At 47.6% G+C, this 14,081-nt stretch overlaps 1 protein-coding gene across 3 annotated transcripts in view; it reads left to right on the forward strand.

Annotated features, from left to right (window-relative positions):
- Nucleotides 1-14,081, forward strand: part of ACACA (acetyl-CoA carboxylase alpha) — a 270,884-nt gene that overhangs the window by 68,341 nt on the left and 188,462 nt on the right. For all 3 annotated transcript variants that reach the window (XM_038758869.1, XM_038758870.1, XM_038758871.1), the window contains 5 exons: nucleotides 483-617; nucleotides 1,720-1,866; nucleotides 4,963-5,151; nucleotides 8,189-8,289; nucleotides 9,263-9,351. In XM_038758869.1, the coding sequence (XP_038614797.1) occupies nucleotides 483-617; nucleotides 1,720-1,866; nucleotides 4,963-5,151; nucleotides 8,189-8,289; nucleotides 9,263-9,351 (661 nt within the window). The remainder of the gene's footprint in view (nucleotides 1-482; nucleotides 618-1,719; nucleotides 1,867-4,962; nucleotides 5,152-8,188; nucleotides 8,290-9,262; nucleotides 9,352-14,081) is intronic.

The raw sequence follows: 14,081 nt of genomic DNA on the forward strand, positions 1-14,081 counted from the left end.
TTCGTAGACGTGTCCGGTCAATCAGGCGTATTTATCGAGTGCTTACTGTGTGCGGAGCACTGCTTGGGGGAGAGTACGGAGTTGGTGGACGTGTTCTCAGCCCACGAGGAGCTTACAGTCTAGATGGCAAAGGCCCCTTCCTGGGATCAGAGGAATAGTCAGCCCTATAATCAGACAGCGGATTGAGGGGTCTCACGGATCAGGTACTGCTAAGAACAGTCCCAGCGGAACAGGGCTTCGATGGTTGGAGCAGGGATTTCGGTTAAAGGAAGAACTTCCCCAGGGGAAGGCTCGTTAAATACCGGGATGATTTTCCAAGGGAGTATGAGGGATCGTGCCCTTTAGAGCCCCTCTCAGAACAGCCTGTTCACTTGGGTTGGTCAGGGGCCGTCCCGCCTCCAAGAAGAAATAGACAGATATCGGTCTCCTGCGGGCCTGCCGGGCTCGGGTCCCCTAATTGCAGGGTTCTCCGGTTTTCCCAGGTGATGAAGATGGTGATGACTCTGACATCCGTGGAGTCAGGCTGCATCCATTATGTCAAGCGGCCCGGGGCCGCCCTCGACCCTGGCTGCGTGATTGCCAAACTGCAGCTGGACAACCCTACCAAAGTTCAGCAGGTGACTGGGAAGATACCATACTTGTTCGGGACCTCTCAGAGAGAGGCAGACCTGGGGCTGCCTCTGTTCTTGGTTTGTAGCCAGCCCCTCTTTCTCTATGGATGTCAGTCAGTAAGTCAGTCCTATTGAGCGCTTACTATGTGCAGAGTACGGCACCGAGCACTTGGGAGAGTCTTATATTATGCCGTCGAGGCGACTCCGACCCTTAGCGACACCACGGGCCTGTCTCTCCCGGAACGCCCCACCTCCATCTGCAGTTGTTCTGGTAGTATATCTGTAGAGTTTTCTTGATTAAAAAATCCAGAAGTGGTTTACCATTGCTTACTTCCACGGGATAAACTTGAGTCTCCGCCCTCGACTCTCTCCCGCGCCTCTGCTTCCCAACACCGGTGAGTTTTGACGTCTAGCAGATGGCCTTCCACTCGCTAGCCACCGCCCAAGCTAGGAATGGAGTGGATCGGCCTCTGCTTGACTCTCCCTCCCGTATTTGAGATTGGTAAAGAACTGGAAGCTCTCCAGGTGCCATCCTGAGAGGGGGCTTGGGAGATTATAGCACTAATAATAATTGTGATATTTTTTAAGCGCTTTCTATGTGCCAGACACTGTACTAAGCGCCGGGGGGGAGGGGGCGGTACAAGGTAATTGGGTTGGACACAGTCCTTGTCCCACATGGGGTTCACAGTCTTAATCCTCATTTTACAGATGAGGTAACTGAGGCCCAGAGAAGTGAAATGACTTGCCCAAGGTCACAAGGGATTAGCAACTAGCTCCTTCTGGCTCCCACGCCCGTGCTCTGTCCACTAAGCCACGTTGCTTCTCGATATAACAGTAAACAGACACATCCCCTGCCCACGACGAGCTTACCGTCTAGTGGGTGATCAAAGCCTTTAGTTTCTGCAGCAAAACAATCTTTCGCAGACAGGCTGGATTTTGAGGATGACAGGGGCTCTCTTCCCCTACGAGCCAAGTCGTGGCAATCTCTCCTGACCACCGATGTGACGGGTGCGAGTCTTCCCTGTTGAGTCCGAGGGCTGTTTTAAAGGTTTTCACCCGCGCCAGCCTGAGTGCAGGTCGGTCACTCAGATTTATTTGGCGTTAACAGGCCGAACTGCACACCGGGATTTTACCACGGATCCAGAGTACGGCCCTGCGTGGCGAGAAACTCCACCGAGTCTTCCACTACGTCTTGGACAACCTCGTCAACGTAATGAGTGGCTACTGTCTCCCGGACCCCTTCTTCAGCAGCAGGGTAGGGAAGGCGCGTCCTTTGACGGGCGGGTGGGCACTCGTTTGTCGCTTTCAAGGTTTGAGCCAAGTGACAGGACCAACCGCAGGAAGATTCTGCCGCCATTCTGTGTCACCGTAGCGCGAATCTGTCTAATTCTGCGAATCAGGCGGAAGAAGGGGAGGCAGAATTTCTGCTTGCCTGCAGCTTCCTTTTTTATGGTGCTTGTTAAGCACATACATTTATCACTGTTCAAAGTTGGGGTAGATTCAAGTTAATTAGGTGGCCCCGGGGGCCAAATTTTTGAAAGGGAAAGGTCCTTTGACTCTTTGCTTTGTGTGTCAGAGGTCTAGACTTTAACACTCTTAGTGTCAGAGGTCTAGACTTTAACACTCTTAAATGAGTCACTAATTGGCTCTGTTCCTCCCTAACTTTTATCTCTGGAATGACTGGGGCCCTGGAGTGGATTTCTGAGGCTCAGACAATGGGCCTGATCCTGCAGTTCAGAAGACAGTTGAAGATTCTCCACGGTTCTCCATCAATCGGCAGGCTGTTTTCATTCATTCATTCAGTCAGTCGTATTTATTGAGCGCTTACTGTGTGCAGAGCACTGTACTAAGTGCTTGGGAAGTCCAAGTTGGCAACATATAGAGACGGTCCCTCCCCAACAGCGGGCTCACAGTCTAGACGGGGGAGCCAGACAACAAAACAAAACATGTGGACAAGTGTCAAGTCGTCAGAACAAATAGAACTAAAGCTAAATTCATTCATTTGATCGTATTTATTCATTCATTCATTCATTCAATCGTATTTATTGAGCGCTTACTGTGTGCAGAGCGCTGTACTAAGCGCTTATGAAGTACAAGTTGGCAGCATATAGAGACGGTCCCTACCCAACAGCGGGCTCACAGTCTAGACGGGGGAGCTGGACAACAAAACATAACGTGTGGACAGGTGTCAAGTCGTCAGAAAAAATAGAACTAAAGCTAAATTCATTCATTCATTCGATCGTATTTATTCATTCATTCATCCAATCGTATTTATTGAGTGCTTAACTGTGTGCAGAGCACTGTACTAAGCGCTTGGGAAGTCCAAGTTGGCAACATACAGAGACAGTCCCTCCCCAACAGCGGACTCACAGTCTAGAAGGGGGAGACAGAAAACAAAACAAAACATATTAACAAAATAAAATAAATAGAAGAAATATGTACAAATAAAATAAATAAATAATAGAGTAATAAATATGTACAAACATATATACAGGTGCTGTGGGGAGGGGAAGGCTCCTTGAATGACAAAAAGAAACCAAAAGCAGTTAGATTTCCTTCAGAAATGTACATAGAACTATTCCTTAGAAGAGCTCTGTTGTATTCTGCTTTCTCAAGTGCTTAGTACGTTGCTCTGAACCCGATAAGGACTCATTCATTCATTCAGTTGTATTTATTGAGTGCTTACTGTGTGCAGAGCACTGGACTGAGCGCTTGGGAAGTACAAGTTGGCAACATGTAGAGACGGTCCCTACCCAGCAACGGGCTCACAGTCTAGAAGGACTAAATGCACGTCATTAACAAAATAAATAGAATAGTAAATATGTACAAAGTAAAATAGAGTAATAAATCTGGACAAACATCTATACAGGTGCTGTGGGAGGGGAAGGAGGTAGAGTTGGGGAGGAGGGGAGGAAAAAGGGGGCTCAGTCTGGGAAGGCCTCTGGGAGGAGGTGAGCTCTCGGTAGGAGAGCTGCTCTCTCCTTCCACCATATCCCTCCTCACTCTTAACTCTCCTTACTCAAATCAACGTTCCTGCCCTTCCACCTTGAATTTTTCCTTTTTTTGAGTATTTGTTCAACAGTATGTCCCAGGCACTGTACTAAACGCTGGAGTAGGTACACGATCATCTGGTTGGACACAGTCCATATCCGACGTGGGGCTCACGGTTTTAATCCCCGTTTTATAGATGAGGTAACCAAGGCAAGAAGCAACATGGCCCAGAGGGCAGAGCCCGGGCTTGGGAGTCAGAGGACGTGGGCTCTAATGCCGCTTGTCTGCTGTGTGACCTGGGGCAAGTCACTTAACTTCTCTGCGCCTGTTACCTCATCTGTGAAATGGGAATTAAGACTGTGAGCCCCAAGTGGGGCAACCTCATTACTTCGTATCTACCCCAGTGCTTCGAACAATTCTTAGCACATAGCAGGTGCTTAACAAATACCATTATTATTATTATTACTACTATTATTTGGTTGCCCAAGGCCACAGAGCAGACGTGGCAGAGCCGGAATTGGAACCCAGGTCCTCTGATTCCCAGGCCCAGGCTTTTTCCCCAGGGCCACGCTGCTTGAATCCTCTCCCCCAACCCTCACCCTCACTGAACCCTGTCCCTCCTCCTTCTCTTTCTCAGTCAGCTTGACCTCTAGCTTTCCTTAATGCAGAATTTTAACGTCTTATTCCGTTCAAATGCTGCAGTGGTTTGGCAGATGTGTTGACCCTTTTAAATAAGAACGGGCAAGAGTAGGCAGTGTTTGCTGAACCAACCTCCGTTTGAGTTAAAACGAAGTGCTCTTTGATATTGAGTTGAGGTTCTTGGTTTCAAGAGTAGCCTGCAGCTCGGTTTTCTTGGTTTCTCCGGTTTCTTCGCCTGCTACTCCCAGCCTGTGCTCTACACTCCTATCATGCAAACCTTCTCACTGTCCCTTTCTCTCTTCTCTTCATCCCCGGGCGACGCCATTCACCCTGGAACTCCCTCCTCTTTCAAATCCACCACACCGCAGCTCTCCCCATCTTCAAAGAACTGCAATCCCTCCTCCTCCTCCTCCTCAGCCTCCTCCTCTTTTAGGAGACATTACCAGATTAATTTGCTTGTCCCAACAGCCGTGTCTAGCGCTTAAGTCCTGTTTTATTCACCCATCTATCTTTCCATTTGCTTTACCCTCCTAACTCTAAATAACGTGTCTGTCTCTCCCATCGGATCGTAAGCCTTTTGCGGGCAGGAACCATCTCTTACCGCTATTGGGCTTTTCCAAAGTTTAATCCAGTGTCCTGAACACAAGCGCTCGATCCAATTAGGTTGTGTGTTAAATACTCGAGTTCTGTTGATTCCTGACAGCAGGTTCTTTTCCCTCAGGTGAAGGATTGGGTTGAACGGCTGATGAAGACTCTGAGAGACCCTTCCTTGCCTCTCTTGGAGCTGCAGGACATCATGACCAGTGTCTCCGGACGAATCCCCCCAAATGTGGAGAAGTCCATCAAAAAGGAGATGGCCCAGTACGCCAGCAACATTACATCTGTCCTCTGCCAGTTTCCCAGCCAACAGGTACCAGTAGCAACCCTTTTCCCCGCTTTGTGTCGGCGGCTGCTGGCCACAGCGATGTGGCAACTTGTGTTCTCGCTGAGGGGAGTCCTGAACGATCACAGGAGAGGTTTCGGGAAATTACTCTTATCCCCCCGGCTATTGCCACTCAAGCTCGCCAGCGATCAAATCTGATTACTGCGGCATTTAAAAAAGAATCCCCCCCCAAAACACGCTTCAATCAGTCAATCAATCAATCAATCATATTTATTGAGCGCTTACTGTGTGCAGAGCATTGTACTAAGCGCTTGGGAAGTACAAGTTGTCAACATATAGAGATGGTCCCTACCCAAAAGTGGGCTCACAGTCTAGAAGGGGGAGACAGAGAACAAAATAAAATGTACAAGTAAAATAAATAAATAGAGTAATAAATACGTACAAACATATACACACATATATATATACACACACACACACATACATACAGGCATATATACCTGTATATACCTGTGTGTGTGTGTGTGTGTGTGTGTGTGTGTGTGTGTGTGCACACACACACATACAGGCATATATACCTATACACACACACACACACACATATACAGGTATATATGCCTATATATACCTGTATATCTATAGTTTACAGGTCTATACATACCTGTATGTATGTGTGTATGCACACACACACACACACACATACATACATACATGCATGCATACAGGTATATATACCTACACACACACACACACACATACACACATACAGGCGTGTATACACACACACACGTACATACACATACATACAGGTATATATACCTCCTATATATATATATATATATATATATATATATACCTTCCTGAAGTTGTTTCAGTTGAGCACAAAAATACAAGCATTAAATAAAATGTAAGACTGCCTCAACTCTTAGAATATACGATGGCATTTATTAAGCGCTTACTATGTGCACAGCACTGTTCTAAGCACTGGGGAGGTTACAAGGTGATCAGGTTGTCCCACGGGGGGCTCACATTGTCCCACGGGGGGCTCACAGTCTTCATCCCCATTTTACAGATGAGGTAGCTGAGGCACAGAGAAGTGAAGTGACTTGCCCGAAGTCACACAGCTGACAGGTGGCGGAGCTGGGATTTGAACCCATGACCTCTGACTCCAAAGCCCGGGCTCTTTCCACTTAGCCATGCTGCTTCTCTTCTCTCTTCGAAGAGCACGAGGAGCCCCCGAAGTCAGTTGCCGTTAAAAGAGAGATTGTTCACTGTGCCCTATAGAATTGTTCTTCTAGGCTCTGTCGTTGTCAAGCAATCAATCAATTGTATTTATTGAGCACTTACTGTGTGCAGAGCACTGTACTAAGCGCTTGGGAAGTACAAGTTGGCAACATATAGAGACAGTCCCTACCCAACAGTGGGCTCACAGTCTAAAAGGGGGAGACAGAGAACAAAACCAAACATACTAACAGAATAAAATAAATAGAATAGATATGTACAAGTAAAATAAATAAACAGAGTAATAAATATGTACAAACATATATACATATATACAGGTGCTGTGGGGAAGGGATGTGATTGATTCTAGGGAACCCCTTTATTTTCTGGTGTCTTTCTTGCAATAGGGGTGGTTTGTGGTTTGGCCTTTAGGGTCTTTGGTATCTCTTTGCTTTACCCTTCAGCTGTAGGGAAAGAAGCGGAAGGGACCGTCTCTATATGTTACCGACTTGTACTTCCCAAGCGCTTAGTACAGTGCTCTGCCCACAGTAAGCGCTCAATAAATACCATTGAATGAATGAATGAATGAAGTAGAAGCAGTTTGGCGTAACGGGTAGAGCTCGGGCTTGGGACCTGGGTTCTAATCCCCGCTCCGCCACTTGTCTGCTGTGTGATTTTGGGCAGGTCACGTCACTTCTCTGGGCCTCAGTTACCTCGTCTGTAAAATGGGGTTGCGAGCCCCCCGCGGGACGGGGACTGGGCCCAACCCGATTGGCTTGGATCCACCCCAGCGCTCAATCAATCAATCAATCAATCGTATTTATTGAGCGCTTACTATGTGCAGAGCACTGTACTAAGCGCTTGGGAAGTACAAATTGGCATCACATAGAGACAGTCGCTACCCAACAGTGGGCTCACAGTCTAAAAGGGGGAGACAGAGAACAGAACCAAACATACCAACAAAATAAAATAAGTAGGATAGAAATGTACAAGTAAAATAAATAAATAAATAAATAAATAGAGTAATAAATATGTACAACCATATATACATATATACAGGTGCTGTGGGGAAGGGAAGGAGGTAAGACGGGGGGATGGAGAGGGGGACGAGGGGGAGAGGAAAGAAGGGGCTCAGTCTGGGAAGGCCTCCTGGAGGAGGTGAGCTCTCAGCAGGGCCTTGAAGGGAGGAAGAGAGCTAGCTTGGCGGATGGGCAGAGGGAGGGCATTCCGGGCCCGGGGGATGACGTGGGCCGGGGGTCGATGGCGGGACAGGCGAGAGCGAGGTACAGTGAGGAGATTAGTGGTGGAGGAGCGGAGGGTGCGGGCTGGGCAGTAGAAGGAGAGAAGGGAGGTGAGGTAGGAGGGGGCGAGGTGATGGAGAGCCTTGAAGCCCAGGGTGAGGAGTTTCTGCCTGATGCGCAGATTGATCGGTAGCCATTGGAGGTTTTTGAGGAGGGGAGTAATATGTCCAGAGCGTTTCTGGACAAAGATAACGCTCAGTGCAGTACCGACACGTAGTAAGAGCTTAACAACTACCATCTTTATTGATTTCAGTGGGGCTCTCCGTGACCCCATCAGGAACTCAGCAAGTATGATGAGTCTGCCCGCGACAGGCCCTGCTGCGATGGCAGTGCTTTGTGATAAAGATATCTGCTCCCCGGGGACGGGTTTGAAGGGGATTCATTGTCATTTTGTCCGCCCCAGAAGAGCTTTCAGCTTCCAATAACCCCCAGTTGCTCCCGGCTATGTGAAAGACAGGAACCGCCGTGCAGGAGGAGACTGCTTGGGGAGAGAGGCTGTTGTTGTTGCGCTCCACTACAGTGCTCTCTCTTCTGGGTCGTAGATTGCCAATATCTTGGACAGCCATGCGGCCACTCTGAACCGCAAGTCTGAGAGAGAGGTTTTCTTCATGAATACGCAGAGCATTGTGCAACTTGTGCAGAGGTGAGTGTGTGGGAGTGTATATGTGTGTATTTCTCTTTGGGGGCAGAGAGTGGAAGGAAAGGAGGGGCTGTATCAAGGAACTGTCTCAGGTGAACTGTAAATCACCTACAAAAGTTGAGAAAGTGCAGCAGATCCCCCCCGTGCCCCGCCTGCACATATCTCCGATGATACTTCAATCAATCAATCAATCAATCGTATTTATTGAGCGCTTACTGTGTGCAGAGCACTGTACCAAGCGCTTGGGAAGTACAAGTTGGCAACATACAGAGACAGTCCCTACCCAACAAGTGGGCTCACAGTCTACAAGGGGCAGACAGAAAACCAAACCAAACATACTAACAAAATAAAATAAATAGAGTAGGTATGTACAAGTAAAATAAATGAATAGAGTAATAAATATGTACAAACATATATACAGGTGCTGTGGGGAAGGGAAGGAGGTAAGATGGGGGGATGGAGGGGGGACGGGGGGGAGAGGAAGGAAGGGGCTCAGGAAGACAGTGTTTTGCACATAGTAAGAGCTTAATAAATGCCATTATTAATTGACAGCCCCAAATCAATCAATCAATCGTATTTATTGAGTGCTTACTGTGTGCAGAGCACTGTACTAAGCGCCATTTGCCAGCTTCTCTGGATGCTGTTTCTCACTTGACAAGCTTGAAAATTCTCCCAGCTGGCAAAAATGTATCGCCTGACCTTTCTCATGGTCACTGTAATGGCACACTGGATAGCAGTAACTGAGGGGGGGTCCGTAGAGAGGAAGTCCCAGAACCCGGGGGGGGGGGATTTTCCAGTTGGTACGATTCTTCCCAGTTACCCGATTTATTTTTAAGCCTGAAAATCTGGGGAAATCTCTATAGCTGAATGAGTAAAATGGGCATCCGGGCCAGTTCCTCTCCTCTGTTGAGTGGAAAGGCTCGCGGAGCCTGCTTTAATTCGTGGATTGATGGTTTAATGGCCTTTGCCCACACAGGTACCGGAGTGGCATTCGAGGCCACATGAAGGCCGTGGTGATGGACCTGCTCCGGCAGTACCTGCGAGTGGAGACTCAGTTCCAGCATGGTAAGCCCCTCTCTGAGGAACGGCCGGGTGTATTTTTATTTTTTGAGATGGTATTTGGGAAGCGCTCACTATGTGCCAGGCACTGCACTAAGCACTGGGGGAGATACCAGCTAATAAGTTTGGACACAGTCCCTGTCCCACCTGGGGCTCACATTCTTAATCTCTGTTTTACTGATGAGGGAACTGAGGCACAGAGAAGTGAAATGACTTGCCCAAAGTCCCACAGTGGCGGGGCTGGGATTAGAACCCAGGTCCTTCTGAGTCCCAGGCCTGTGTCCGTCCGCTAGGCCACACTGTATTGGGCTTGAAACTCTAGACTGGAAGCTTGTTATGGGCAGGGAATGTGTCTGCCGACTCTGTTGTACTCTCCCAATCGCTTAGTACAGTGCTGTGCACACAGCAAGTGCTCAATAAATACCACTGAGTGATGTGATCAAACAGACCACTATAACCTCCACGGGAAAGATCTAGACGCTAGATGAATCCAGCCCCTTTCCACCTCTGCAGGATCGGTGGATCTGTCCACGCCTGCCGTACTGAGTTGATCATCAATCAATCAATCAATCAATCGTATTTATTGAGCGCTTACTGTGTGCAGAGCACTGTACTAAGCGCTTGGGAAGTCCAAGTTGGCAACATATAGAGACAGTCCCTACCCAACAGTGGGCTCACAGTCCCTACACTCATCCTAGCAGAGGAGTGTTACCTCTTGTCCTCAGTCAGGCCTGAGGAAATTCACCCTGTTGAGTTGGGGAGACGCGCGCCGTGTCCATTCAAGTGTTTGCCTTCAGGTCTGTAACTCAGGAAGACTTCACCAATCCGTCCATGGGGTTGAAACACAGATGCTGAGAGTCTTTCCAGTGCTCATTAGGGCATCGTTTAGGTAGAATTTATTCCCGTCTTTCTCTGAAGAGCCTTACTAAATGATGTGAGCCCAATGTTGGGTAGGGACTGTCTCTATATGTTGCCAATTTGTACTTCCCAAGCGCTTAGTACAGTGCTCTGCACATAGTAAGCGCTCAATAAATGCGATTGATGATGTAGAAAACCCTTAAGTGTAAAAAATACGGTAGCCCAGCCAAGGTTTTCAATTTGTGCCTCGTATATATGGTTTTCAGCCATAAGGTGGCAGTAGAGCCCCACAAGAGTTCACACTCTATTGAAACTTATTATTATTATTATTATTAATAATAATAATAATGGCATTTATTAAGCACTTACTATGTGCAAATCAATCAATCAATCATATTTATTGAGCGCTTACTGTGTGCAGAGCACTGTACTAAGCGCTTGGGAAGTCCAAGTTGGCAACATATAGAGACAGTCCCTACCCAACAGTGGGCCCACAGTCTGGAAGGGGGAGACAGAGAACAAAACAAAACATATTAACAAAATAAAATGAATAGGATAAATATGTGAACCGCGGCACCATGCCGGTAATAATACTAATGATAGCATTTATTAAGCACTTACTATGTGCAAAGCACTGGTCTAAGCGCTGGGGAGGTTACAAGCTGATCAGGTTGTCCCACGGGGGGCTCACAGTCTTACTCGCCAGTTTACAGATGAGGTCACTGAGGCCCAGAGAAGTGAAGTGACTTGCCCAAAGTCACCCAGCTGACAGTTGGCGGAGCCGGGATTGGAACCCGTGACCTCTGACTCCAAAGCCCGTGCTCTTTCCACTGAGCCACGCTGCTTAATTAATGGTTCTTGTTAAGCATCTGCTATGTGCCAAGCGCTGTTCTGAGGACTGGGATGGATACAAGTCGGCCCCTTTTCCACGTGGGGCTCACACTCTTAATCCCCATTTTACAGCTGAGGCCCCGAGAAGTGAAATGACTCGCCCAAGATCACACAGCAGGCAAGTGGCGGAGGAGGGATTAGAATCCAGGTCCTTCTGACTTGCCAGGCCTGGGCTCTATCCACTGGACCACGCTGCCTCGCCTTACCTCTCCTCCTTTGAGGTGGCAATACTGTCACGGCTTTCTTTCAGCATGAACTTACCGTAGCTTGCAATCCTAAGGGCCTTAAGATTAGTTTCAGTTTTGATCTCGAATGAGTGTTAACCTCTTTCTTTCTAACCCTCATTACTCGCAGTCTTCCTTGCTTGGATCTCTAATGTCCTGGACGCGTTTCTCGACTCTCCACAGAGTTGGAATGCCAGCAGAACATTATTTGTGGGAGGAATATGCACCCAATTCGAATGGGGGCTTTTTTGAAGTGGGTTTATCTGTCAAGCCTTCTGCCCCATGAGCTTACATCTCTACTGGGTCCCGTTTATCTGTTTTGGTTTCCATAGTGGATTTCGTTACAGAACCCAGTAGTGAAGACCGACGGGTCTGGGAGTGATTGGGATCTATGCTGGAAAAAAAGATGGATGGTAGCCTTAAATCAGGGCTCGTTGAAAGAGCTATTGTACGGAGATTTGGCAATGTGATTGACTGGCAAACCAAAGGGCTGATTGGCTTTTCAGTAATTTTCCAGTCATAATAATAATAATAATGTTGGTATTTGTTAAGCGCTTCCTTTGTGCAAACCACTGGGGTAGATACAGGGTAATCAGGTTGTCCCATGTGGGGCTCACAGTCTTCATCCTCATTTTACAGATGAGGGAACTGAGGCCCAGAGAAGTTAAGTGACTTGCCCAAAGTCACACAGCTCACAAGTGGCGGAGCCGGGATTTGAACCCACGACCTCTGACTCCAAAGCCTGAGCTCTTTCCAGTGAGCCACGTTGCTTCCCCAGTCATGACATGAGTGAGATACTTTAGGATTGGTCTCATCTTGTGTTGGGACTATCAAGAGAGGAACCTTGCTGAGGCACTTGCCTGCTTAGGGCTTATGATGAGGGAAAGGAAACAGGAAGAAAATATTATAGTGTTGGCGATGGGGATCTGAAAAGGAAGGAATGTTCCTCCAGCAATTAGGAGAACTGGAATAGGAGCCAGGACCCCTTGATCTCTGGCTCGACCATCCATTTCTCCCTTAACAGCTTTCAAAGTCATCTGCTGTGTGACCTTGGGCAAGTCACTTAACTTCTCTGTGCCCCAGTTCCCTCATCTGTAAAATGGGGATTGGAACTGTGAGCCCCAAGTGGGACAACCTGATCACCTTGTATCTCCCCCCAGCGCTTAGAACAGAGCTTGGCACATAGTAAGCGCTTACCAAATGCCATTATTATTATCTTCCCTTTGGCCTGGAACTCCGTCCCCTGTCATATATGGCAGACCACTACTCTCAATCAGTCAATCAGTCGTATTTATTGAGCGCTTACTGTGTGCAGAGCACTGTACTAAGCGCTTGGGAAGTACAAGTTGGCAACATGTAGAGACAGTCCCTCCCCAACAGTGGGCTCACAGTCTAGAAGGGGTAGACAGAGGACAAAACCAAACATATTAACAAAATAAAATAAATAGAACAGATATGTACAAGTAAAATAAATAAGTAGAGTAATGAATATGTACAAACATATATACATATATACAGGTGCTGTGGGGAAGGGAAGGAGGTAAGGCGGAGGATTCCCACCTTCAAAGCCTTATTCATATTACATCTCCTCTATGAGGCCTTCCCTGACTAAACCTTCATTTCCCCTACTTCTTTTTCCGTTTTGTGCCACTTATGCACTTGGATTTGTACTCTCCAAGCAGTTGATATTCACCCCTCCCTCAGCCCCAAGGCACTTAGGTGCATAACCAATGTCTGTCTTCCTTCGTAAGCTCCTGGGGGTCAGCGGATGTGTCTGCCAAGCATTTAATACAGTGTTCTGCACACAGTAAGCACTCGATAACGGCTCTGATTGATTTGTTCTCTTTGGATATAAAGTTTCCCTGGGAAGTAAATAGTATTATTGTATTGGTTAAGTGCTTACTATGTCAAGCACCGTTCCAAGCCCTGCGGTAGGTACAAGTTAATCACTTTGGACTTCCCCTAATGATCCCACAGGTGGATCACAGTCTAAGGAAGAAGGAGAACGGATGTTGGATATCCATTCTACGGATGAGGAAAATGAAACAAAGAGGAATTAAGGAGCTTGCCTACGGTCACGTGGCAGACAAATGGCAGAGCCGGGATTAGAGCCCAGGTCCTCTGATTTCCAGGCCCGTACTCATTCCACTGGGCCGCGCTACTTCTCTAATGAGCGTCTCTGATTTTCTAAGTGGCATCATCAACTTGTACTTCCCCGGCGCTTAGTACAGTGCTCTGCACACAGTAAGCGCTCAATAAATACGATTGATTGATTGATTGATCAGTTTATCTGCACTTAGCACAGCGGTAGCAGAAATGCGTCTAGCCTTTGACTGTAGTTTTTATCTTGGGCTGGCCCTGGACCTCAGAGTCAGTGAGCGCTTTACCGGGTGCAAAGCACCGTCCTAAGCGTCAGATGAAGAGTGTGTGTGTGTGGGTGTGTATACACATACATCCTTGTGGGGCCTGGGTTCCTTAGGCGAAAGTAGCGCAATCTTTTGTGGGCAGGGCAGAAGCCCCCCACCCCGGGTCAAGGGGCCACCCAGTGAAACTTGACAATGGTAAATGCAAAATGCACAAAAGGGAACTTCTTCACCCAGAGGATAAGAAGTAGGTGGGATTTGTTATAACGGGAAATTGGGCTGCTAGAAAATATCAGTAGCTTCAAAGTGGCTTGGACCTTTTGGGTTAATAGCCACAAAATGTATTTAGTCTAATCTGTTTTTAGAGCAATCTGCTAGGCTCCTCGGGGACTTATAAATA

Source organism: Tachyglossus aculeatus, chromosome 17 (genome assembly GCF_015852505.1).
Source record: "Tachyglossus aculeatus isolate mTacAcu1 chromosome 17, mTacAcu1.pri, whole genome shotgun sequence".
Classification (NCBI taxonomy): Eukaryota; Metazoa; Chordata; class Mammalia; order Monotremata; family Tachyglossidae; genus Tachyglossus; species Tachyglossus aculeatus.